Source organism: Poecilia formosa, unplaced genomic scaffold (assembly GCF_000485575.1).
Source record: "Poecilia formosa unplaced genomic scaffold, Poecilia_formosa-5.1.2 Scaffold48, whole genome shotgun sequence".
Lineage (NCBI taxonomy): Eukaryota > Metazoa > Chordata > Actinopteri > Cyprinodontiformes > Poeciliidae > Poecilia > Poecilia formosa.
Genome location: NW_006799987.1, coordinates 1,056,695 through 1,082,887, shown reverse-complemented (window position 1 = coordinate 1,082,887; position 26,193 = coordinate 1,056,695). Strand labels below are relative to the sequence as shown.

The following is a 26,193-nucleotide window of genomic DNA, read 5'->3' as shown; positions in this document are numbered from 1 at the left end:
TTTTAATCAAGCTGAAATCTGTTGGATTAAAAACCCAATCCGATCCGATCGGGTTTCTGATCTCTGCTGTCTGGATCAGAACCAAAGAAACCAACCAGCCAAACTACAGTGACTTGATATTAAACGTTAAAAACAACTAAAATGTTCATTAGTTTTACTCAGTTGGTAGGCGCAATGCTGTCTAAACATTTTCAGAAATGTAATGATTCATTTAAAATAAAAATGTCAACAATCTTTGACTTTTGACATTTTTCTGAGTTTTTTCAAGAAAATTTAAAACTTTTCAAACTAAAATGTCGACATTTTTAAAGAAATTTTGAAATTAAAATTTTTGAGTTTGAAAAATTTAGAAATTTCAAAGAATTTCAGAGAATAATTTAGCATTTTTTTTAAAGCAAATTCTTGACTTTGAAAACTCAGGGATTTCAAACTTTTTTCAAGAAAATTTCTTTTTTTCTAGAAAACTGTTTCACTGTTCAAATTCTGACATTTCCATTTTTTTTCTGAACAACTGAGATTGATCTAAATTTTTTCCAGTTTTTTTCTAGAATTTTTTTAATGTTTGAGTTTTTTTTCTACCCCTTTGTTTTTTTACTTTTCAAACTCATAAAATTAAAAAAAATTGTTCTAGAAATTTTTAGTTTTTTGTGCAAATGTTTGACTTTTCAAACTCAGGGATTTCCCTTTTTTCTAGAAAACATTTTATATAAATCTACCACCCCTCCCCTACAAAATTTTCGACTTTTCTAACTCTAGGACATTTCTCTTTTTGGAGATTTTTTTTTCTAGCAATTTTTTTTTTTACTTTTCGAACAAAAAAAAATCTTTGTTTTCTAAATAAAATTCTAAGATTTATACTTTGCATTTGGAGTTTTTTTCTTGCAAATTTCTGACTTTCCTAACAAAAAAACTTTCAATTTTTTTCTACAATTTTTTTAAGCAATCTTGTTTACTTTTCAAACTCACAAGTATCCCTTTTTTGTAGGAAATGTATTTCATTAAATTGGGTTGAAATTCACTCCTCCGTTTTTTCTACCGATACTCGGAGGTATTTTTCAGCCATTATCGACATTCTTCTCATCTGTTATTTTGCAGCAGCCTGTCGGTCCTCTTGCTTTGCCCATAAGCTCTCCGGTAAGCCTCCGGAGGTAAACATCTAGCAGTCGGGCCTTAGACGGCGGTCCTGTCTGGGTCTGGACACACCGAGGAGCGGCGCAGAGGCTCCGCATGTCGGCGGCTCGCCCCTCACGCTCTCACCGGGCAGCAGGAACCCACCAACCCGCTTACCTTTCCGGGCTCCATATGCTCTCCATCTCCACCTGCAGCCGCAGAAAGACACGCCTGAGGCGGGGCTGCAACAGCTGCAGCTCGCCGGGGCGCAACGAGCCGAGAGGAGGAGCCGGCCGTGTTGAATTCTGGGAGTTTGAGTCCTGGGGAAACCGGCTGGGATCGCCTTTTCTGCCAACTCACGAGACACGGCTGCAGTTTCACCGCTCTGCCACTAGGGGGCGACAACGTCCCAGATATTTTAACACCCAAACTCAAAACAATGACGTTCGTGTGGTTGTTCCTCGGAACCAATTATAGATATTGATATCCGTGAATGTGTCAAAACTTAAAGAAGCCACGAAAGCGTGATAAAAACTTCAACCGCATTTGTTGCTAATGAAAATAAACCGAGTCAACTTGTGAAACCAGAATAAATGAGGAGCTTTACACAAAGAGATGAAGATTTCAGTCTCTCTTCGGTTGCAGCAGTGTGGAGAAGTGACTTTTTTCTCTTATCAAACGTCTCATCATCTCTTGTGACCTTAGCCCTTCCTGTTTTAAAGGAATATTGCCTCACATTACAGTAATCTTACTAAAGTGTCGGGAAACACCATGTTTTTTTTTGTTTTTTTTTCTCTTTTTTGTTTCTAAATCTGTAATACTCTCGTGTAATCTGTTGAGCAAATCTAAACGCACAGACTTTGGATGCGCCGTGCGCAGGAGCCGCATGATGTCTGTCAGCTTTTGGCATTCCTTATCACGCACCCTGCGCCTCGCAGCTTCCTGCGGTAAAAGGAGCCACCTCTGCAGACATTAACGTCCCCTGTTAGGTCCGCTCTTCCTCCCGGTGTGACAAAACAAGGATTCCTTTGAGTCTGCCCCGTCCAGCTGCACGGCCCAAACACTACGCGCCCTGTGCGATCTCCTGCTCCCCTCAGGAGCGACTCGATAAAAGGATGAAATCAGGATGATGGACATGTTCAGGAAGCAGGATGCTAACTGGTTTTCAGATTACTACTGTAAAAATCACTCAAGTGCGCATAGAGGAGAAGATAAGTACTTTCTGACGTGTATGCGGACATATAATCTACTAACAGCTGTTTAATAATTAATTAGTTTTGGCGCCCCCTGTTTCCCGGCGCCCCTATGCTAACCAGAATACCCAAAAATGGATCTCAAGTAAGAGTAGCAGTACTTCAACTTATTTTTACTGAAGTAAAAGCAAAAGGTAGCCAAGAAATTACTCAAGTAAGAGTAAAAACGTATTTGATCACATTATCAATTATTTAAAAATTAGATCAGACAGACCAAAATACAAAGTTAAGTGGAAATTTTGGTATTTTAAGAACCAAAATGACAATAATTTATACAAGTAACAAAAAATGACAAAATCAGGCAAAGATTTTTTTTCCAAATCAGTTTCTTTCAATAAAAAAAAACTTTTAACTTTAACAGAAACAGTAGGTGTGCGTCTGTGTCTGATGAAGTTTTGGTTTAAACACCTTTGTTTTTCATTCAATGGGTAAAAAAAATCCAGAAATTTTACTCAAGAGTAGAAATACTTCTAAAAGCTTTTCTTTTCCAAAAGTTACTCAAGTAAATGTAACTAGTTACTTACCAACTGATGCTAGCATATATTTGTTTAGCTTAGCGTTAGCTTCCACACATTTTTTGTGTTTCAGCATTTTAACATTAGCTTCCATAAATGTTTTTTGTTTTTATCAGTTTAGAACTTAATTTTTTAAAGTTTATGCTAAATTTGTGTTTAACGGTTGTCACTTTCTGTAAGTTTAGCATTAGCTTCCACAATTTCTTTTTACATTTTTTTTATATGCTTAGTGGTTTAGCATTTGCTTCTGCAATTTTTTAAAATGATTTTAGGGTTAGCTTCCACTGATTTGTTGTCAGATTAGCTTTGGCCTCTGCTCATTTCTTTGTGTGTTTAGCATTAGCTCCTGCTATTTTTTCATCAGTTTAGCAGTTTTGTGTTAGCTTCCACTCATTTTTTATTAGCTTAGCATTAGCTTCTGCTAATTTTTGTGTGTTTAGAATGACTGCCATCCAGTTGCTTAAGTCTGTATTGGTTTAGCGTTATCTGAGCTAAGATAATCTGTGCTCACAAATTAGTGGTTTGAGAGCTTAGCGTTTTGGTTAGCTCTGCCCACCACTGCCAATAACTTCCGCAGATGTTACATATTACAAGCATGGTGGTCATTTTGAAAAATATCCACCAGAAAAAGTGAAGACAACATAAATTTGATTTGATTAGATTCACAATACGTAGGTTATGATTTGACACCAAACATTTGTCCAATTGGCGATTTTAGTGAATTTTTAAAAATAAATTGTCCTGAATTTTTCAGTGGCTAACGTTTTGTGTTTTGTTTTTTCTTGCATCTGCATCAGATGTTGCTGAAATGCCCCGTTATCTGCTGCTGCTTGACTAAGTGTTGCAGAAAGTGTGTGACATGCAAAGCCTCCTGATGGGGCTCATATGATTGCTCATCACTATCTCACCTCTCCGCCTCCTTCCTCTCTTGGTGTTGCACTTGTATTTGCTGCTCACCCCTCCCCCTCGCACAAACACACACACTTTTACACACAAACAGAAACTGCAGTAAGTTCCCCTATCTGCCAGAGCCAGTTCCTCCATCTAAGATGCTGACTTGTTTATGTTGAAGGGGGATAAGTGCTTGAAACCTGCCAGCTCTTGCACTTGCACCCAAAAAGCTTGCTTCAGGCGCCTTCTCTAAACTTTAATTTGTTGCAGGAAGCGGCAACATGAGCAGGACTGCTCTGCTGCTGATTTGCGGTCGATAGGCAGCAGCGAGAGACGGAGCGACGGGCCGGTTTCCTCGGGCGTGGATGACTTCTCTGCGTGAGGCGGCCCTCATCTCGCCCGCCTGTAAACACACACAACAGGAGGAGGAAAAGGAGGAGGAGGAGGGAGCGTAGGGGTCAACCATGGAGCTGTAGCTCAGATGCCCGAGCGGATCGCCACCGGAGGAGGAGAGCGCTGCAATGAACAAGACCAAGAGGTAAAGAACAGACAGCGGGCTGAGCTGTGAACTCTGAGGTTAAATGTGAGATGCAGTGTTGGTGTGGTTTTTGTGCAAGAGGTTCAAAGAAACAAAAGCCTGTTGATTTTTACTTCTCGCTTCGAGAGCCTTTTTCTTTTCTCATGTTTATTTTATTGCAAAAAGAAGAATAAGTGTGTGTGTGACCTGCTCACCTGTCAGACAGAAGTTATCTCTGCGTGTGTACACTGCACACAGCCCAGCCCTGACAGTCAGGCTGTGTAACCGCTCAGCCTTTCTGTGGAAAACGTCTTCTGCTTTTTTAAATTTTCCTTCTCTGTCCAACTGAACCGTTTTCAGTTTTTATCCACGACACCTCAGTTTGCATTTGCTGCAGTAGACTGCGTCCCGTTTTGGTGTTTTCTCTGGTACGTTTTCCGTTTCCCACTGCTGGAGTTGTGACCGCAGGCGTTATCAGATTGACTGGATTGAACGTGTGGGTTCTGGGCCGGCTTCGTTTAAAGACGACCCGAACCAGCCGCCACGCGACCGTGGTTCCCCTCCCTCTGGGGAAAACGCCGAATTAACAGGAGCACAGAAACCAACAACACGTCTGCTAGGACAGAACTGTTTCTCACAGAAGGGGAAACTAATTTTTAACCGCCACCTTTCCCAAGAATTGATTTCATTTGGGCCCAAACAGGGAGAAGATGGGCTGAAAACTGGGCCCCATAAGGGCCATTGTTTGTGGGTTACATAATTGTCCCTATGCTAATTTAGAAACATGATGTGACGTAACATGAGCAAGTTCCTGCACCCATCCCCCTTCTGGAGGGCAAAAACTGCTAGCCAACATGACTAGCATTGGAGCTAGCTGTCAAGTTGTTAACATAACGAATGTACACCTGATCTATAAAAGAAAAAGGGACTCAGGGCTTTGCTAAACTATGACAACTAGAAAAGGTCAGGAAAAAGTTTTAATTAAGAAAAAATAGGGACAGTCATAATCAAGTTATGCTAGCTTGACTATGACAATCTTAACATGTAGATATGCTGCAGGATTCTGTGCATTTCAGTTCAGTTACAGAATAATAAAAAAAGAAAGGCGACCTAAGCAACTGACAGATAATTAGAGCAGGTGTTTAAATTAGCAAACGAACCACCGCAATGTTAGCTTAGCTAATAGCAGCTAATCTCCCACAGAGATCAACTAATAATGAAAGATAAATAAACATCAGGCCTAACAACATAAAGCTGTTCTGTTCTTTGTGTGGGAAACGTTTGTGTGTGTTTTGATGTTGAATCCTGATACATTAGCGGCGTTGTTGTCAGTCAGTTGCTACGGCAACGGGTCTGTGTTTGTAGCGTAGCCGACACAGAGAGCAAGAAAAAAGTGGTTTTGAGTTTTTATTTAATAGTTTTTACATTTGAAAATTGTCATAAGTGAAATAAGCTCCTATATCTTTGCTAAAAAGTTACATGTAAGTCAGTTTTGTATTATTTCAAGTGTGCTAAGATGTTTAGAAACTAAACCAAAAACATTTGGTAACGTTTTGTGGTTTTGCAGTGCAGAGTCAATCCTTCCTGAATCCCCATATTTTATAAATCTTCAAACTCTCCAATGAGCTTGAAGGGTAGAAGCATTCATTCTTCTGGCTTCTATCAAATGTTTTCCTTCCACTCAACTTTCTGTTAACATGCCTCGACAGGAGTCTGTGAACGTCCAGCTTCTTTAAGAAGCTCATCCGGGTTGTGGTGTCAGTGATGGTCAAACTGCCGAGTCGGCAGGTTTTCCAACAGCTGCCGTCAGATTGCGTCAAAAATGCTGTTTTCTGATTGGTGCTCTGCAATATTTGAATTTTCAGACTGAATTTGGGGTTTTATTAGCTGTGAGTAATAATCATTGGAATTACTCAGCATAAATGAATTAAATATACCCAACCTTGCATAATACACTGAAAAAACACAAAATCTTACCAACTATTTTTGGTCTAGTTTTTATTGCAAATGTCTTAGTTCACTAAACTAACTTAGTAACTTAGATATAGGAGCTTGTTTTAAGTGAATAATTCCTTATTATTGATTAAAAAAATATGAGTTATAAGTATAAACTTTTAAAGTATAATGTCTTGTTTCACTGGCAGATTAATTTATAACTAGAACTTTTAAAATCAATATTAAGGATTTATTTACTTAAAACGCGCTCCTATATCTTTCTTAAAAGTAACTTTTAACTTACTTTTGTCTTATTTAAGTGTACTAAGATATCTGCACTAAATTAAACCAAAATAGTTGGTAAGAATTTTTAATTTTTGCTATATATTTCACATTGCAAAAACACAAAATGTAAAATATTTTTGTCTAGATTCTAGTGCAAATATCTCAGCACATTTGAAATAAGACAAACTAACAAGTAACTAAAGAAAAATATAAGAGCGCGTTTTAAGTAAATCATTCCTTATGACAAAGTAGTTATAGTTAAAATAATCTTAAACGTAAACTGGACATTTTTCCCCTATTAAAAGTTAAAATCTATTGTTCCATTTGCAGATTATTTTACTTATAAAAGGGAAAAATATGTTGTTATAAGTTAAATAATCTGCAAATGGTGCTTTTCTTTCATGAATATCAAGGAATTACTGAGTGAAAACCAGCTTCTATTTCCTGCTGAAAAGTTCCTAATAAGTTAGTTTTGTCTTATTTCAAATGCACTCTGATATTTTCACTATACTGGACCAAAAATACTTGGTAGGATGTTGTGTTTTTGCAGTGCAGTGTTAGATGAATGGCCCTTCATGCAGAGGGAACAAGAGCCCAGGTTGTGAGAAGCGAAGCGCAGGGAGCCGCACAATCCAGGCCTTCAAAGGGCCCGGGCATCAATTAATCAATTAAGAAAAGAAAGCCAGGAATTTGCATTTCCCCTGCCAGAGTGAGGCGCCCGGGATCGGGGCGGGGAGCGCAAACCCAGAGGCTGATTTCTGGGTCAGATTCCCCCCAAAGCAGGGGGTTCAACATGTGGCGCGCGGGCCGTTTGTGGTCCTTGGAGTAATTCTGTGTGGATGATAAGGCAAAGTGTAAATGTTCTTACACTGAACAAGGTGAAGTAAAACAAACATTTTGCTCTACTTGTTGCTTTTGTTTCTTTTTACTCAGAAACACATTTGACAAAACAAAGTGAAAATTTTAGAAGAAAAATCTCATTTTTGTTGCTAGAAGTGAAAATTTTTTTAATTATAAACCAACAAAATGGAGAATAATTTCCTCCAAAAGTGAAATAACTGTAAACCAGAGGTGGGCAGAGTACCCAAAGATAATACTCAAAATAAAGTAAGAAGTACTGAGTAACTGATCAAATTATCAATCATTTAATATTTAAAAATGACATCATCAGACGGAGCAAAATATAAAGTTAAGTGGACATTTTGGTATTTTAAGAACCAAAATGACAACAATTCATACAAGTATCAAAAAATAAAATAAAATGTTTCCAAATCAGTTTCTTTCAATAAAAAACTGATTAAACTTTAACAGAAACTGCAGGTGTGTGTCTGGTGGGTTTCTGGTTAAAACGTGTTTGATTTTCATTCATTTGGTAGAAAATCCAGAAATTTTATAAGAGCAGAAATACTTCATAATAAAATTACTCAAAGTACAGCGTAGTAAAATACTCCTAAAAGTAATTTTTTCCAAAGAACGTTACTCAAATACATGTAATGGAGTAAATGGAGTACAGTAGATCTACTACCCAGATCTACTGTAAACATTAAGCCAAACCTCACATTAGTGTCTTATTAAATTATTGTGCAAGTAAAGTTACTTTTTCATATTAATTGGGGAGAAAAAAAGGATTTTCAACTCAAAACTCGTTTGAACTGAACCAACATTCCACCTAAAGGAAGGCAGAGCGGATAAATTCAGCAGAAAGTCCAGTTTCCCTGGAAGCGCCGTTAAAATTAGAATCACAGAATCCGCAGGACTCGGAGGAAAGAGCCGGATGCAAATGAACGGACGCAGACAGAGTCCGCTTGTGTTCAGATTTGCATGTTTACCAACAGCGCCGTCTCTGTTCTGGTTGTTCGGTGAAAAACAGAGAAACTGCGGCGAGTCGCACCTGAGACGCAAAGTCGAGGGGAAATTCCCTGCCGAACGTCATGACGTCAACAACGTTTCCCCGTCAGCGTTTTCAGGCTCCGCGCGCGCGCGTGTGTGTGTGCGCGCGCGGCTGGGTCGACAGCAGGTGGATTCAACCTGAGCCAAAGGGCGAACAGATGAAAGAGAAACCACCGACTCACTCAGGACTGTGATTAATTTAACTTTTAATTCATTTTAAGTTTTGGGGGTAAAAATAACTCCTTGCGTTTTATTTTAGAAGGTTTAATAAAGGGAATAAAAAGAGGAAACGGCTTGATTTAGCATCTTTTCTTCTGCTTCTTCCTTATAAATACACTGCAAAAACACAATATTGTTACTTAAAGGTTACTTTTGTCTTATTTATTACAAGTATTAAGATAAATGCACTATAAATTAGACAAACTGTACTTTTTGTGTTTCACACTGAAATATTTTGTCTTGCTTCTAGTGCAGATATGTTAGTACACTTGAAATAAGACAAAACTGACTTAAAAGTAACTTTCAGCATGTTTTAAGTCAGTAATACCTTAATATTGATGAAAAAGTATTTCACATGATATAAGTAAAATAATCTACCAGTCACACTGGTATTTTTAAATCAATATTAAGGATGTTCTGACTTAAAACAAGCTACTATATCTTGTTATAAATTTATTTGTAAATTAATTTAGTTTTATTTCAAATAATAAGATGTTTGTGCTCAAAACTAGACAATAAATTTAGGGTAAATTGTGTAACTTCTCACCAAGATACAGGAGACACAGGATTATTTCACTTATGAAATAATCTGCCAGTGGAACCAGTTACTTTTTAATGAGTATTAATTAATTATTGCTTAATAAAAGCTCATATGTTGCTAAAACATTACTTGTAAGTTAGTTTTGTCCTATTTCAAGATATTTTCACTAAACTAGACATAAATACTTGAAAATATTTTTGGAAATGCATTATCCATAACAAAAATACAAAATCTTAAGTATTTTTTTAGTATTTTTTTGTCTAGATTCCAGTGCAACTTGAAATAAGACAAAACTAACTTATAAGCAACATTTCAGCAAGATATCAGAGCTTGTTTTAAGCGAATAACTTGAATATTTATAAAAACTAAAGCAGATTATTTCACTTGTAACATTTTTCCCAGGTTATAACTGGAATAATCTGCCAGGAACCAGAACTTTTCAGATCAATATTAAGGAATTATTGACCTAAACAAGCTCCTGTTTCTTGCTGAAGTTTTAGCTGTAAGTTAGTTTTGTTTTATTTAAGGTGCACTGAGATGTTTGAACTGGAAACAAAGCCAAAAATACTTGGTAAGATTTTGTGTTTTTGCAGTGCAGTGTGAGCTGAACCACAGTGGTACACGCTGTACTGGGGAGTGTTTTGAATATAGTAGGCAGTGTGTGTGTGTGTGTGTGTGTGTGTGTTTGTGGGGGGGGAGGTGAGTTTCGCCGCCCTGCAGGTTTTAACATGAACCACCTGCAGAGCTGCAGTGAGGATGCCGCAGGTCAGGGGTCACCACTGAGGGGTGTGTGGCGTTCTACCTGGGTGCAGCTGCGCATAGGGGCGTCTGTTGGTATAAATAGACGGGTTAATGTCACCCTGTGTGTTGTGCACAAACTGAAGCTCCTGTTTTCTGTTTGTGTGTTTGTGTGTGTGTGTGTGCGTGTGGTGAGCGCCAGCAGGCCGGGGGAAATGAGCCGCACACACAGAAGTGAAGAGAAGGGGATGTAAGTCTGGCCGTTCAGGGAACTTCTCTGTGAGTTCTCCGAAGCGGCCGCGTTTCCTGGTACAGCCGTCAGCGGAGAGGCTGACACGGTTTCATGCAGATCGCTCTCCCGTCAGACGGACACGAACGGCAGCAGCCGAGAGCAAAACGACAAGCTTTACTTCAGCGTGAACCCGACATGCTCAGAATGAGTGCTGCACTGCAAAAACACAAAGTCTCACCAAGCACTTTTGGTCTAGTTTTTACAGCAAATGTCTTATTAAACTTGAAATAAGACAAAACTAAGCAACAAGCAACTTTTCAGCAAGATGTAGCAGCTAAAAGCTTTGATTATGAACCACGAGTTCAGCCATTTTACCACCAAACAGTTAGCATCTCCGTTTTCTTTGGAGAAACGTGAACTAAAGACAACACTGTCTTTAATTCATAAGAGACTCATAATGAAAGTGTAAAACAAACAAGAATTAGGATTGTTTCACAGTCTTTTGACACCATGCACTGCAAAACCACAAAATCTTACCAAGTATTTTGGTCTAGTTTCTAGAGCTAATATGTTTCTACACTTAAAATAAGACAAAGCTAACTTATAAATAGCTTTTCAACAAGCTTGTTTTAAGTCAGTTATTCTTCATTATTTACATTAAGTACTGGCAGATTATTCCATTTATAACATAGGAAAAAGTCCTGTTATTAGTGAAATAATTAGCCAGTTGAACTTTTTCCATCAATGTTAAGGAATTATCTTAAAATAAGCTCATATGTCTCGATGAAAAGTTACTTTTCATTTAGTTTTGTGTAATAAGATATTTACACTTGAAACTAGATGAAACTACTTGGCAAAATTGTGTTTTTTCAGTTGCACTTTAAAAAAGGGAGCAAAGAGAATCAGAGAGTTGTTATTGTGAAATAATGTCGAACGTTGCTCAACGTGCATTTTGAAGAGGAAGCACAAATCTGATCACGACACGCAGAAAAAGTGGGCATTCGTGAAGGAGACCTTGAAACGTCACAGCTCTCACCCTGCGTGACTCGGCAGAGCTGAGCCAATAACTTCAAACGGGACCGTATTTCCAGTATTTCACAAGAACAATTGCACTAGCGAGGTTTCCGTGTGTGTGTATGTGTTGCCACGGTGACGGCATCCAGAAATGGCGTAACTTGGACTTTTTTGGGCTCCCCCGGATTGCAACGTAGCTTAACAGATTCATTTAAAACTCAATGAGCTCGACGGGGTTTTTATGAACCATGTGTTTAAAATAACATGCTTAAATCTCATTTAGATTTCCTCAGCGGTTGCAAAACATTTCAATAATCTTAGCATAAAAACTGCAAAAACACAAAATATTACCAAGTATCTTAGTCTAGTTTCTGGTGCAAATACCTTCAGTTACCTTACCTTGGAGTAAGAGAAAATTTAGAATTTATGACTTACAAGTAGGAACTCGGTTGCTAGGTTACGGGCTGGCTTGGCTGGGGTTGCTAGGTAACATAAAAAGTTTAAAGTGTTAGTTTTCCCTAATTTCAGATAATTGCATTAGAAACCAGACCACATTGTAAAAACACAAAATCATACCAACTATATTTGTCTAGTTTCTTGTGCAAATATCTTAGTCCTCTGGAAATAAGACAAAATTAGCTTAAAAGTAACTTTTTATGACGATATAAGAGATTGTTTGAGTTCTAGCAAATTATCTCACTTAGAAGACATTTTTCCCATGTTGTAAGTGAAATAATCTGCCGGGGAATCTACTTAAAACACGCCCCAATAACTTCCTGAAAAGTTATTTGTAAGTTTATTTTGTTTACTTCGAGTGTACTAAGAAATTTCCAGATAGAGATACTTTGTTTTATGTTTCTGCAGAGCATTCAAATGTGTAAATAAACCTAAAAACCTCTAAAAGCTGCAGCTCTCTTTCATTTGGCTTTTCTGTGTGACTTAGAATAATGAAACCAAACCAGTGTCTCTGTGCAGAGTCTGAAGCTGAGCTGCTTTCTGTGCGTGACGCCTCACAGAGCTGCAGCGATGCAGCTCAGTTTATCTGATGTGGGGCGCTGCGCCTCCGCACATGCTGACCCGCGCCGAGCTCGCCACAAGTTGCTCTACTTATTTCTAGACAACTGATGTTCTAAATCTGTCTGCTGCTCTCTATTCCCCCCCAAACTCCTCTGTCTCGCTCTAAGGAAACCCAATGCTGAGACTCCCGGCGGGCTGAAGAGCAAGAAGCTGGTCCAGCGCCGGAGGAACACATGCCCCAGTCCGCAGGACATCAGCAAGGCCCTGCAGAGCCCCAGCTCTGCGCCCAGCGCCAGCGCCGCCAGCCTGGACGAGCTCATCCAGCGCTGCCTCAACTGTTTCGGTTCGTCTCCTGCTTTTTGTTGCAAACACACACACGTGCCTACAGAGTCTGTCATGTGCCTTTAGTCGCCATCAAAACAAGGTTACATAATGGAGAGAAAGCATAAGAGAGACAAAAACGGAGAGGAAAGGGTTTTCATACAGTCAAGCTCTGTTTAGATGGGATGCAGAAACTCTTCCTGCTTTTTGTTTTAAATCAATCAGCTCAACTAAAACACAAATACCTGGAGATCTGCTGAGAAATATGTCACTTGCACTGCAGAAACACAAACTCTATTCAGACTAACTATTTTTGGCCCAGTTACTAGTGTAGATATCTTACCACACTTGTAATAAGATAAAATGAATGTTCAAGTAGTTTTCCAGCAGGATATGGGAGCTTTATTTCTGTCAATAATTCCTCAATACTGATGAAAAAGTTCTAGTACAACTGGGGCCATTATTCAGTTACATTAAGACAGTTTCCCCATGTTAGTGAAATAATCTGCCAGTGGAACTAGAACTGGTTGCTAGGTAACGGGGATGGGCTTAGCTGGGGTTGCTAGGTAACGGGGCAGTGGAACATTCTACCAGTGGAACTTTTTACTTTTTCATTAATATTAAGAAATTACTGACTTAAAATAAGCTTCTATATATTGCTGAAAAGTTATTTTTGTTTTATTTCATGTGTAATAAGATATTTACACCAAAAATACTTTGGAACACTTTGTGTTTTTTTTCAGGGTTTTGTTCTTCTGATGGTTTTTGTTGTGATTATTTTAATTTCTCTTTGTGATGAATTTTAATATTTCATGTTTTTGATGGAGAACAGGTGGAAATTAGCATGTTTAGCTAGCTGGTGCAGCACATCTCTGTGCTCTTCTTTGTCCCATTTTGAATAAATTCGTCCCAGTAAACGCATCACTGTGTTTTTTCTCCCAGATTCGGAGGGGAAGATGCCCAGCTCCCGCGGTTCGCAGCTGGTCCACATGACCCTGATGATGCACAGCTGGGTGGTTCCGTCTCAGATGTTCGTCCAGAAACTCCTCACCTTATATCCTTTGAGCCGCTGCTGCTGGACCGACTGGAGCTCCGCTCCAAAATCACATGTTTAGAAAGTTATAATCAGATCAGCGAACAGCCAAAGCTTTGTTTGGACTCCTGCAGAGCAGCTGGGAGTTCACGTTCATATCCTTCATTCAGGTTTGAATCTTTGACTCTATTTCCTGTCACTTATAAGGATTGTCCCGTAGACAAACGGGGACTGAGGCGGGCGCAGATCTGCCACCTGGTCAGGTGAGTAAGGGCAGCGGGCAGCGGCAGAAACGGTCCTCCGGCTCGGTTTGCGAGTTGTAAACATGTTTTGTGTTGGGCTCCGGGGGTAAGGCAGTGGATCAGCCAGTTCCCGGCCGTTTTTGAGAAGGACCCCCTCCTGGAGCAGACCATGGGGGATCTGTGGGAGCTGGTCCGGCTGGACGGAGAGAAGACGCACTCGCAGCTCATCGACACCTCCTGCATGTGAGTCATGTTGTCGTTAGAGACACACTGCAAAAACACAAAGTAGTTTTACTCCAGTTTCTAGTAAAACATCTCAGGACACTTGAACTGAGACAAAACTAACTTATAAGTAGCTTTTGGGAAGATCTATGAGCTTCTTTTAAGTCAACAATCTTGAATATTGATGAAAAAGTTCTAGTTTTACTATCAGATTACTTCACTTATAAGACAGGAAAGATGTCTTGTTATAAATTAAATAATCTGCCAGTGGAAAAATAAAATAATTTTCAAAAATTATTGGCTTTAAACTCCCATATCCTACTGAAAGACACTTGTGAGTTAGTTTTGTTTTATTTAAAGTGTACTAAAATATTTGTGCTAGAAACTAAACCAAAAATACTTGGTAATGTTTTGTGTTTTTTGCAGTGTGGAACACTGTTTAGTTTCTAGTGCAAATATTTCAGTAAACTTGAAATAAAACAAAATTAACTCACAAGTAACTTTTCAGTAAGATATGAGAGTTTATTTTAAGCCAATAATTTCTTAATATTGATTAACTTCCACTGTCAGATTATTTCACTTTTAACATTTAGAAATGTCTTCTTATAACCTTGTAATGCTTATAGATATGAAGGAATTATTGACTTAAAGGAAGCTCCTATGTCTGTCTAAAAAGCTGCCTGTAAACACTTGAAATAAGACAAAACTGAGAGATTTACACTAGAAACTAGACAGAAATACTCGGTAGGACTTTGTGTTTTTGCATTGCACCACCATGTACTGCAGGAGTTGTTGTTTGCTCAGTTGGGCATGTCTGAAAACTCTATAAATAAAACGTCTGTCTATCTCTGTCCTGATTCTGTTTTTTATTTGTTTTTTTTTTCCCAGAAACCCTCATCTGAACGCATCGCAGGCGCCTTCGCCCTCGGTGAAGAAGAGGAAGGTGTCGTTAATATTCGACCACATGGAGCCGGATGAGATGGCCGAGCATCTGAGCTACCTGGAGTTCAAAAACTTCTGCAACGTCTCGGTACGTTTGCAGCTCAGTGACGGTGGAAACGGATGACTGCTGTGGCTGGGCAACAAATCAATAACAATATGTGCCTGGATAAATACATGATCAATATCAATAGATAATATATCTGATGGAATATTCAATATTCACTGAGCTCTGATCCATAACCACTAAGAGAAGTTGGTGGAATCAACTAACCTGCTCGCTCGGTTGCCTAGCAACAACCTTCTGGGAAAGAAGCAGTTTCAAGTTTCCCCACTGCGCCTCGTAACTGATTAAAAATAAAAATCAACGATGTGGAGAGAAAACTGAAGGTCAGGTGACTAGTTTGGCAGTTTGGCAGATATTTAAAACAAAAAAACTATGTAATAATTATCGATTTTGACCCATATGAAACCCCTATGTGAGGAATGTCCAAAATGTTATCACGTGGTCCAAAATCACTCAGTCAAAATTACTCACTGGCAAAAAACAAAAAAAAAAACTAAAATAAAGCAATTTCTATTATAAGAAAATGATGCCAATAATAAATTCACGCAGATTAGAAATAAAACGTTTGATAAACAAATTGATTTCTTTCTTCAAGTTTGGGGCCACAAAAAGTTAGTCCAAATCAATGACCACTGTAAACTATACATTAACTTTTTGTTTTGTTTTCTCTCATGCAAAATGACACCTGACAGAAAGTGCAGCACAAAGTTTGATTTCAACATCTGCTCAACCGCAAAGCCTTGAATGACCTGAATGCCATAATCTGTGCCACTTCTCTGGGGACAAACTGCACACAGCTTAGAAAATGGCTGACCAGAGGCTCCAATGGAGGCTGCAAAAGTGACTAGAAATATAACCAAGACAGAGCTGCAACTTTTAATAATCAATTACACTATCAATTAATCGACTGTTCTATCGATTAATCGATTATTCTATTGATTAATCAGATTAAAAATGGCACATTCTGCAGGTTTCTCATTTAATTACTTCTGCATTTTTATACAATATTACAAATACATTAAAAATGTAAATAAACAAATACACCAATTGCTATTTCAAATAAGAAGTAAATGTTTTATTACCTAAAACGCAACAAAAGCATTTTTTAGTGAACGCTTGATCATTTGTTGCTAAGGTAAATACGTTTAACATCAACATGCTAGAAGCTCTTTCTGCTCAACATCAGAACAGCGTAGGGCGGATCTGTTTATTTTTAATAACTGGATCACAAAAGGTGTTTAACAGGACATATTTTCATAGATTTGAATCAGGTGAAGCTACTTGAGGAGTTTTGGGTGAAACATATTTACAGACAAAAGGTTTTTATCTTAAATATTTGCATTTTTGTAAAGTTTTGTTTTAATTACTGCTCTGATTATGTTTTTTTTTTTCATAAAATTGTCTTTTTTTAGAGTCTGTATACTCCAGTTAACGATTAATTGATAGCTAAATTAGTTCACAATTATTTCAATAATTGATTAATCACAATTAATCCGATTAATCGTTTCAGCAGAATCACTCCTTTAGTTAGAAACATCAAGCTAAAATACTCAATAAAATTAACATGCTCTCATGTCTTTCCCAAATTGAACAGTGAGGAGGAGAAATTGACCTCTGCTTCAGGTCACTTTAGGAAGTTACTGATTATTACTAATCAAAGGGTTTTAGAGACTGATTAATTTATTATTTAAATTAATTTTATATGAATCTTTACGAGTGGCTTTGGGGATTTTGCTGCAGGTTATTTCTAAAGATGTGATTTTTCCCTTTTGAGCGAATGTGCTCAGATTAAAGGGTGTGTGTTCGCACGTTTTCAGTGTGAGATTATCCTGCAGCAGCAGCTTAAAGTGACTCCGTTTCTCTTTTAGTCACAGATTAGAGGATAGAAACTGAAAAGTCATCTGTAAAATCTGTGAAGAGTTTCAGAAGCTGGTTTGTCTTTTAATGCGATGCGTTTTTTCTGGTCAGTTCCTGGACTACCGCAGCTACGTGGTGCGAGGTTCTGTGAGGGACAACCCGGCGCTGGAGCGGTCCGTCATGATGTGCAACGGCGTCTCGCAGTGGGTCCAGCTGATGATCCTCAGCAGACACACCCCCCAGCAGAGAGCCCAGGTCTTCACCAAGTACATCCATGTGGCTCAGGTACGACTTTAACTGTTAAATGCACTGCAAATATTTTTGGTCTGGCTTCTGGTGCAAACATCAACAGCCGTTCAGGAAGACAGGAGCTTGTTTTAATTCAATAATTCATTAGCATTGATGAAAAATGGCAGGTTATTCCATTTATAACACAGTGAAATAATCTGCCAATGAAAGTAGTACTTTCTCAACAATATTAAGGAATTAATTGGTTTATATTTTAAAGATCTTGATTTAAAATAAGATCCTATCTTGCTGATAGTTTACTTCCAACTCAGTTTTGTCCTCTTTCAAGTGAACTAACACATTTACACAAGAAACTCGACAAAAAAGTACTTAAGATTTTGTGTTTTTGCAGTGCAAAATGTGTTTGATGTTGCACGTGTGGCTCAATTAACCAGAAATATACTTCTGTAACTTCTACACTGCAAAAAACACAAAATTTGACCAAACATTTTGGTCGAGTTTCTGGTGCAAACATCTTAATGCAGTTGAAGTAAGATAAAACTGATTTAGACGTAACTTTTCAGGATAGGAGCTTGTTTCAAGTAAATAATTTCTTAATATTGATGAAAAATAGCAAGATACAAAATAACTGGATCCACTGGTAGATTTCACTCATAAAATGGGAATTGATATAAGTGGAATAATTGAGTGGAACTAGTCATTTTTCATCAGTATTAAGGAATTACTGATTTAAAAAAAAGTTACTTATAAATCAGTTGTGTCTAACTGTACTAAGGAATTTGCACTAGAAACCAAACCAAAAATACTTGGTAAGATTTTGTGTTTTTGCAGTGCAGGGAGTCATTTTCAAATTGTTTAATATGCTTTTTTTCCCCTCCTGTAGAAACTGAGAGCCTTGCAAAACTTTAACACTCTAATGGCGGTGACCGGAGGCCTCTGTCACAGTTCGATCTCTCGCCTCAAAGACACGTCCAACCTGCTGCCCCCTGACATCACCAAGGTATTTCAGTACCAAGCTAACCTCAGAGTCAGGGCTGGTGGCTGGTTACCTCCCAGCTTCAGTGGTTCCAGATATGACCTTATAGGGCTGAAACGATTAATTGTGATTAATCAGTTATTTATATAAATAATTTGGTCATCAATTAATTGTTAAGAGTATACAGACTAAAAAAAGACCATTTGATGAAAGAATAACAGTCAGAGCAGTAATTAAGCCAAAGCTTTAAAACAATAAATAAAATTTGCATTTAAAATAAAATAAATCTTATTTATCTGAAAATATGTTCAACCCAGAACTCCTTTAGGGACCATTTTTGCTTCACTTGGTTAAAATAAATATATAAATTATAAATTAAGCACTTTTTCTATCCAATTGTTAATTGGTTAATACATAAAAGTCAACAACTTATCTCCACAGTGCATTGATGCAAACTATTTAGCTTGTAGCTATTTAGCAAGCTAGTTCAACTTGCTAAATAGTTAGCTCAAAGCTATTTAGCCTGCTAGCTTAACTTGCTAAATAGCTAGCTACAAGCAAAATAGTTAATTTAGTTAGCTACAAGCTATTTAGTTAGTAATCTAAATAAGCTAATTACAATGTACATATTTAATTTCAAGACAGCAAACTAAATGCTTAGTTTGTTAATTAATATATAGTTAGCTTCAAAGTATCTAGTTTGAAGGTAAATACTTGGCCTCTAGCTAAATATTTTGCTTGTGGATCAGAGCTAATTATTTAGCTTAAGGCTAAATATTTAGCTTATGAACTAAGACTTTGCCTCTGAAGCTGCAGTTCTTCTTAAAAAAAGTAAATTAATAAAATGTTCTCTACACTGTGATGTGAAACAAACTTGAATAAGTTTTTAGTTAAATATAAAAAACTGGATTCTGGGCACTGAAAGTAAGACTCTTGCAAAAACACAAACCAGCTTTCAGTAGATTAGCAGATATGATCTCCTGTCATGTTTTAAAGCGTTTTGTCAGAGAGAAAAGTCTGTTTACAACTTCCTGTTTGCTGTCCAGGCTTTTCTTTTGTAACGTATTGATGCTGGTCTGTGGTGGATTTGCTTAATATTTCCATATCAGCAGCCAAGACAAATGCAAAATGGACCATCCTATTTTTGATCAACAAAACCAGACTACGCCTTTAGGTGAGGTGGATTTGTCAAACGGTTTATTTGACTTTGACTAGGCACTTTTCACTGCAACACCTGATGGTTTCACTCTTTTAATGTTTATTAAACCCCTTTTCTCTGATCATTAAGCCATCAAAAATACTCTTATGGAAGAGATTTGTACCATCATGAGACATTCAAATGTCTTTTTTTCCAAGAGAACAAATAAAAACATTTATAAAACATTTATAATCTAAACGAGAAGAACTAAGTAGGTTTGATCATTTTAGTGATTTAGAGTTTTAAAATGAGCAGTAAAGTGGAAATAATCTGCTTAGAGTGAGTTAAACAGATTCTAATCTAACCAAGGAGTATTTCCAAAAAGGGGCCTAAAACGAAGCCCTGAGGGACGCCATATAACAACCTGTAAAAGTTTGATAAAAAGATCTGTTAAATATGTTTCTAACTGAACCAAGAATAAGTGTGCGCCAAAAAAAGAAAAGGTCCTACAATGGAGCCACGGAAAATACAGATCAGATCTCATGTTTCAGCTGAAATGAACAGTAAAGTTTGTCTGAAAGGAAAATGTAAATTATTTTAAGGAGAACCAGAATATTTAGCTTTTTATGAAGCAGCTTAAACAGCTAAAGTAAAAAAAATAAAATAAAATAAAAGCTAAAGCTAAATCTGTAAATGAGAAGGTGGCAGAACAAAGATAAGGTTCAGTTTCACTCAGGATGTCAACACACGCCGAACATGTTGTAAAGGTCAAATCTGCCAAAGGTCGTTTATAAACACAACCTGACATCTAAACTTAACATGTTGGAAATAATTTGGTCATCCAGACGTGACCTGGTAGGCAGATCTGGCAGTCAGGTGGACGAGGAAGATAGAAACTGGTGGAAAAGATCAGTTTGACATGGACATACTGGCCAACTGCCCATCTGAAATCTGAGCTGATTTATTGGTTTCATCAGGAATGATGCTATAAAAATACAGTTCGAAAGGTAGAGAAGTTATTTTTCCTACAAGTGAAATAATCTGCCAATGAAAATATAACTTTTCCATCAATATTGAGGAATTATTGATTTAAAACAAGCCTCTATATCTGGCCAAAAGTTACTTGTAAATTAGTTTTGTCTTATTTCAAGTGTGATAAGAAATTTGCACTAGAAAGTAGACCAAAAAAATACTTGATAAGATTTTGTGTCTTTGCAGTGCAGTATCACAGCAACTACATTTCCTGCTTCCTGCTGCAAAAAAAGGAAAAAAATAATGAAAAAGAATTATTTGCTTTTAAACTACGTTAAAATATTTCAAGCTTACAAAGTTAAGCATAGCGATTAATTGTCATTAATCGTGATTAATTGTGATTGATCATGATTAATCGTCACTAATCGTGATTAATTGTCATTAATCGTGATTGTCATTAATCGTAATTAATCATGGACCTTTTGGGTAACAAAGACCAGTTAACTTTCAGATTATCAATTAATCACATTAATAACTAATCATGATAAATGTGATTAATGATGTTATGAATCATGATTAATAATAAGGTGACTAATCATGACTAATCATGTGATTAATAATGATTAATCACATCATGATGAATCATGATTAAAGACATTATGATTAATCATGATTCATCATGTGATTTATTGTGATCAATCATAATATCATTAATCACGATGTGATTCATCATGATTACATTTTTTAATCGATTGACAGTACTAGGTTGAAGCAACCTCAACTTTTCCTGCTCTTCATTGCCCAACAGGTCCTGAGTGAATTCACAGAACTCCTCTCTTCGCGGAGCAACTACAGCAACTACCGGCGGGTCTACAACGAGTGCAGGGGCTTCAAGGTGCCCATCCTGGGTGTCCACCTGAAGGACCTGATCTCGCTCAACGAGGCGCTGCCGGACTACATAGACGAGGAGAAGATCAACCTGAGCAAACTGCAGCACCTGTACAGCAACATCAACGACCTGCTGGCCATTCACAGCTGCAAGCCGCCGTTCGAGGCCAACAAAGACCTTCTGCATCTGCTCACGGTGGGGGGGCAAGAAGAAAAACAAAAAAAATGGCCGCCAAGCAGTTCAAGAACATCTTAATTTATGTGTGTTTTAAATCTTTAGCTGTCTTTAGATTTGTACTACACAGAGGATGAGATATATGAGCTGTCATACAACAAGGAGCCCAAAAACCCCAAGATTCAGGTACGGATATCCAGAGTGAGCTTATGCAACCTGTTTGTCACGAAACAAAATGGACATCTTCTCGCTTTCTGTGGGTGTAACGTTTTGAAACCAAAAGCACAGGCTCTATGCAGAAATACTTCAAAGTGAGCCACATCAAAGAGTCGTACGTTAGGGAAGTGTATTATGTGGTGGGTGTGCTTTTTCTTCTTGTTTCTCACAGTCCTTGGTGTGTCGGTCCACAGCCTGTCGCTCCTGTTAAACCGCCGGTAGTGGCAGAATGGGGATCTGGGGTCACCCCCCGGCTCGACTCCGACACCATCTCAAAACACGTCAAACAGATGGTGGATGTGAGTACGACTCTCTTGCCTTTCACTTCCGTGCATTCAGACGCTCCTAAAGCAAACCTGACAGTTAGTAACTTCTGCTTCTCTGCTGCCCCCTGCAGTCCATCATGAAGAACTACGACCTGAACCAGGACGGCTACATTTCACTGGAGGACTTTGAGAAAATAGCAGCCAACTTTCCATTCACCTACTGTACTCAAGAAACTGACAGGTGGGGACGCTTAGCCAGACCCACACTGCAAAAACCACAAAATTTCACTAAGTCATTTCCTGTTTTCTGGTACAAAATATCTTGAAATAAGACGAAACTTTTAAAGTTACTTCCTTAAAAGTAGCTTTTAAGGAAGAAATTAAAGCTGGCTTTAACTTTAAAGTCAATAATATTGGTGAAAATGGTTATTACTTTATTATATATATTTTTATTAGACGTCTTAATCTGGGACCCAAGTCCAAATTTTGTACCACAAACAAGGGAAGCTGGTATTACAATTTAAAAAAATCCTTGAAACCTTTAAAAAGTTCTAGTTCAACTGGTAGAATGTTCTACTGCACCGTTACCTAGCAACCCCAGCCAAGCCCAGCCCGTCGCCTAGCAACCCAGGTCTAGTTCCACTGGCAGATCATTTCACTTATGAGAAAAATGTCTTGTTTTTATCTATCCAATAACCTAAAAACAATAACACATCTACTACATTTAAAAACCCCTCATGATTTTAGATTTTAGGTCCTAATTTGATAAATTCTTCTTCCCAGGGAGGGGCAAATCAGCCGAGAAGAAATCACCTCTTACTTCATGAGAGGAATGTCCGTCTGCGCTAAGCTAGGCTACAACTTCAACGAAACGCATAACTTCCACGAGACGACGTACAAGCGGCCGACGTTCTGCGACACGTGTGGAGGCTTTGTGAGTATCAGCGGTTTGTTGTGTTTCTGGTTTGAACCAAATGTTGAGTGTAACCTGTCGTCTCTGCCCTGTTCAGCTGTGGGGCGTCATCAAACAGGGCTACCACTGCAAAGGTAAGACAAGGCCCAACATGCCCACAGATTAATAATTTTTACTGTTATTACAGGAGAAAAAGAACTTAAAGCCACACTGAGTTAAAGAATTTGATTGTTGAAACATTTAGTTAGCTAATAAAATATTTAACTGATTATGCAGCTTGGTTCTAAATATTAGTGTGTTGACATTAAATGTTCAATTAAACAAAAATATTTAGCTTTGTTCTAAATATTTAGCTACGAGATAAATGTTTAACTTGAATCAGTTATTTAGTTTGGGATTGTGACATTTATAAATCAAAAGTGAATAACACTGTGAAAATATGAATGATAAATTTATTTCTCTTGACAAGCTGAGCTACAGGACCCAAATCATTACCATCAATGTTTGACTATGTAACTTTACAAACGAACATCTTCACCTGTTAACTTTTTGATCTTTTTAAGGGAACCTTAAAAATGTTTTGTTAAGTTTTGTCCTTGTGCGTCTTTCTCTTAGATTGTGGGATAAACTGTCACCGACACTGCAGGGATCTGGTGCGGACGGGTTGCCAGAAGAAACACAAAAACACAACCGGGTCATGTCCGTGCACTCCTGGTCCTGACTCCAGAACCAAGGGCAACAGCTGGAGTACGTACACAAACCACACACGCACACACGCACACACACACACACACACACACACACACACACACACACACACACACACACCTCTGTGTAAATAACCTCGTGTGTGATTCTCTCCACCAGGTTCAGAGGAAGAGGCCTTCGTTTTCCCCCAAAGCAACGACACTGAACAGAACAGAGTAATGTCAGACTGGACACAGAACATGGGCGATTCCACGCTGTCGGACCGCTCCACTCAGACCGACCCCGGGGTTTGGACGCCTGAGAGGAAAGACCGGAGGGGAAACCACCTCAACTGTGTTGGACACGCGTCCCCTGACAGACGGGTGAGACGTAAACACACCTGACAGAAAGAGGGGATCTTTAGACCAACTTTAATTAGACTTTTACAAGAGCAGATTACGCTATAGGATACCATTTGGCATCAAATTTAAAGCTGCAGTATGCAAGATAGATTTATTTTAATTATTTGTACAGGAGCTTCTACTTTAAGTGAAAAACACTCTGTGTGCTAAAAATCTCCTGTAAATGTATGTTTTTTAAATAACTTACAGCTAAAGGAAACTGCACTCATAATTTTAAGCTATTTTAACTTTAAAGAGTAATTGTTTTAAATTTTAATAAGTGATGTTTTGTTGATTTTAATTCTTGATTAAACAATGTTTTTACGACACCATGGTAGACAGAAAAAATGAGTACATTTTTGCCAATAAAACCCCTAAATTTTCTAGAAAAATAAGGACATTTCTGAGCTCCAAAAGTCTAAATTTTGCTAGAAAAAAAACTAGAATTTTTTAAATTAATCTAAAAAAAATATGAACATTTCCAAGTTTCAATAGTAAAAAATTTGTAAGCTTTTCAAACTCAGAATTATCTTTTTTTTTATTATTTTTTAGAAAATTTCTGACAATCTCAACATTTCTGAGTTTTTTGTAGGAAATCTTTTGACTTTTCAAACTCAGAATTTTTTTATTAATAACAAAATTATTTGGCAGAAATATACTCTTCCTTTTTTCAGTCCTAATACGCCATCTTATTTTTAAAAAACATTTGTAGTAACCGTCAGTATGATGTGAGACAGACACCGAATGCTGTCCGTAGAAAGAAACCGCTCAGTCAGAAACAACCAATCACAGCAAGGGAGCGGCTCTTAGCTCTGCCAATCACTATCATGTACGCACTGATTACTCCCGCCCCGTTTGTCTCTGCTGGGCTAGTTAGCATGAGCGCTGTGGTTAAAGTTTTCCCGTTTCACTCACCTTCCAGGCCAAGACGCTGCCGCACCGAAGCAGAGGTTGCTCCATGCCGGTTTCCTTCCTCCAGGACAAGCTGGACGAGCTTCATCTGCACAAAGACAAAAGCCGAGAGCCGGACTGAACGCTCCTCTTCCTGCTCGGACAAAAAGCCAACCGGCGCCGCCGCCATGTTTGTTCCGCCGCTGACGTCGAACTTATCAGACTCTTGGCTGTAAATGGACTTCATAGTTGTGACGTTCTTGTTAGTTTGACTCTGGAGTTTTCAAGCATTTTTTTGTTTTGTTTGTTTCCTGTGTAATTTATGAAAACCTTGTTTTATTTGAAGAACATGTGCCTTGCATTTCTGGTGCTAAGATGAATTTCTGCAAATCTACAGACATTTCTTGGGCTTAACACACAGGAGCAGGGTAGGAAATTAACACTAAGCAGCAAAAACAAATAATAGTTCAACTTCGGCAGCTATATGACGAATGATTAGTAAATTGGGTAAGTAAACACATGACTTTATTTGGGATTGAATTTGATGTCACTGAAACTGATGCTGCGTTCCAGCTTTACTAAGAGCTGGGAAATTTCGACTTCCCAGTGGGAAGAATAAACTGGAACACCGCCTACTCCCAGTTAAGGCCGACTTCCTGTTTCAATATGGCCGCTCCTCACATCAATAGTAGCAAGATGTGGTGGAAACATGTTTATTTTACAAGATGTGCAAAAATGTGCCTCAAATCAACGTTACATGTAGCATCTGAAACTACATACCATGAAAAAATTAAAGGCGGAAACTGTCACTTGAAATAATGTATTGAAAACGATGTTTATGGGTATCGCCATGTTGTTACCTCGGGGAAAATCCAGCTTCAAGTTCCCACTTCCCAGGTATTAGGGCCACAATAAGAAAATAAATTAAAATTAAAGTAAAAAGAGAAAGTTGTAAGAGAATGAAGTCAAAATAATACAATACTTATGACTTTTCGTATTAATGACTTTTCAAATTTTGATTTTAATCTCGATGACTTAATCTATTCTTTGCAATTGTATTTCCACTGGATTTGTTAATACTATTACGACTTGCATTTCTACTGCTTTCTCGTAAAACTGAATATTCTTGTAAAGTCGTCTTGTAAATTCTTGTGATATAACTTATTACAACTTGTATTTCAGCTTATTGGACAACTATGAGAATATAGCCAAAATAATACGATTAAGTCTTTGTATTACGAGAATAGACAGATTACCACTGAATGAGTTAGTTGAATATGAGAAAAGTCATGACATTCGTTTACAACCTCTTGTATTATTTCAACTTTATTCTGGTAAAGTTGGTATTTTTTTAGTATGGCCCTAAAACTGTATTGTACGAGGTAACTGGAATGCAGCGCGACATTGGGCTCTTTATGCACCCCTTCATAATGTTTTGAAGCAACATGCCAACAAAATGTTTATTTCCTGCCCTGAAAATAAAATTTCTTCATTTACGGTTCAGCAGGACTGCACTGGAACAACACACGGTCTAATTATTCTCATCTTCCTCCTTTTGTCCTTTGTTGATTTCAGTTTTATCA

The 26,193-nt window shown here is 37.9% G+C and overlaps 2 protein-coding genes and 2 long non-coding RNA genes across 5 annotated transcripts in view; 2 read left to right on the top strand and 2 right to left on the bottom strand.

Annotated features, from left to right (window-relative positions):
* Window positions 1–1,490, bottom strand: part of ryr1b (ryanodine receptor 1b (skeletal)) — a 127,086-nt gene extending 125,596 nt beyond the window's left edge. The window contains exon 1 of one of the 2 annotated variants that reach the window (XM_016671662.1): window positions 1,288–1,490. The gene's annotated coding sequence lies outside the window, so the exon portion shown is untranslated. The remainder of the gene's footprint in view (window positions 1–1,287) is intronic. The other variant, XM_016671653.1, reaches the window with a different exon arrangement.
* The window catches only part of LOC107836305 (uncharacterized), a 143,037-nt gene that overhangs the window by 56,779 nt on the left and 60,065 nt on the right, over window positions 1–26,193 (top strand). The window lies entirely within an intron of this gene.
* Window positions 4,009–24,721, bottom strand: LOC107836299 (uncharacterized). Its single transcript, XR_001662174.1, has 3 exons — window positions 24,635–24,721; window positions 4,502–4,852; window positions 4,009–4,285 (listed from the first exon to the last, which is right to left on the bottom strand). It is a non-coding gene; the product is annotated as an uncharacterized LOC107836299 (long non-coding RNA).
* Window positions 4,222–26,135, top strand: rasgrp4 (RAS guanyl releasing protein 4). Its single transcript, XM_007552379.2, has 17 exons — window positions 4,222–4,307; window positions 12,325–12,500; window positions 13,421–13,532; window positions 13,712–13,774; window positions 13,865–13,996; window positions 14,864–15,005; window positions 16,950–17,123; window positions 17,971–18,087; window positions 20,982–21,257; window positions 21,342–21,422; window positions 21,647–21,751; window positions 21,850–21,959; window positions 22,502–22,652; window positions 22,729–22,765; window positions 23,247–23,378; window positions 23,499–23,701; window positions 24,642–26,135. The coding sequence occupies exons 1-17, from the start codon at window positions 4,291–4,293 to the stop codon at window positions 24,750–24,752; spliced, it is 2,139 nt and encodes a 712-aa protein (XP_007552441.1). The 5' UTR covers window positions 4,222–4,290; the 3' UTR covers window positions 24,753–26,135.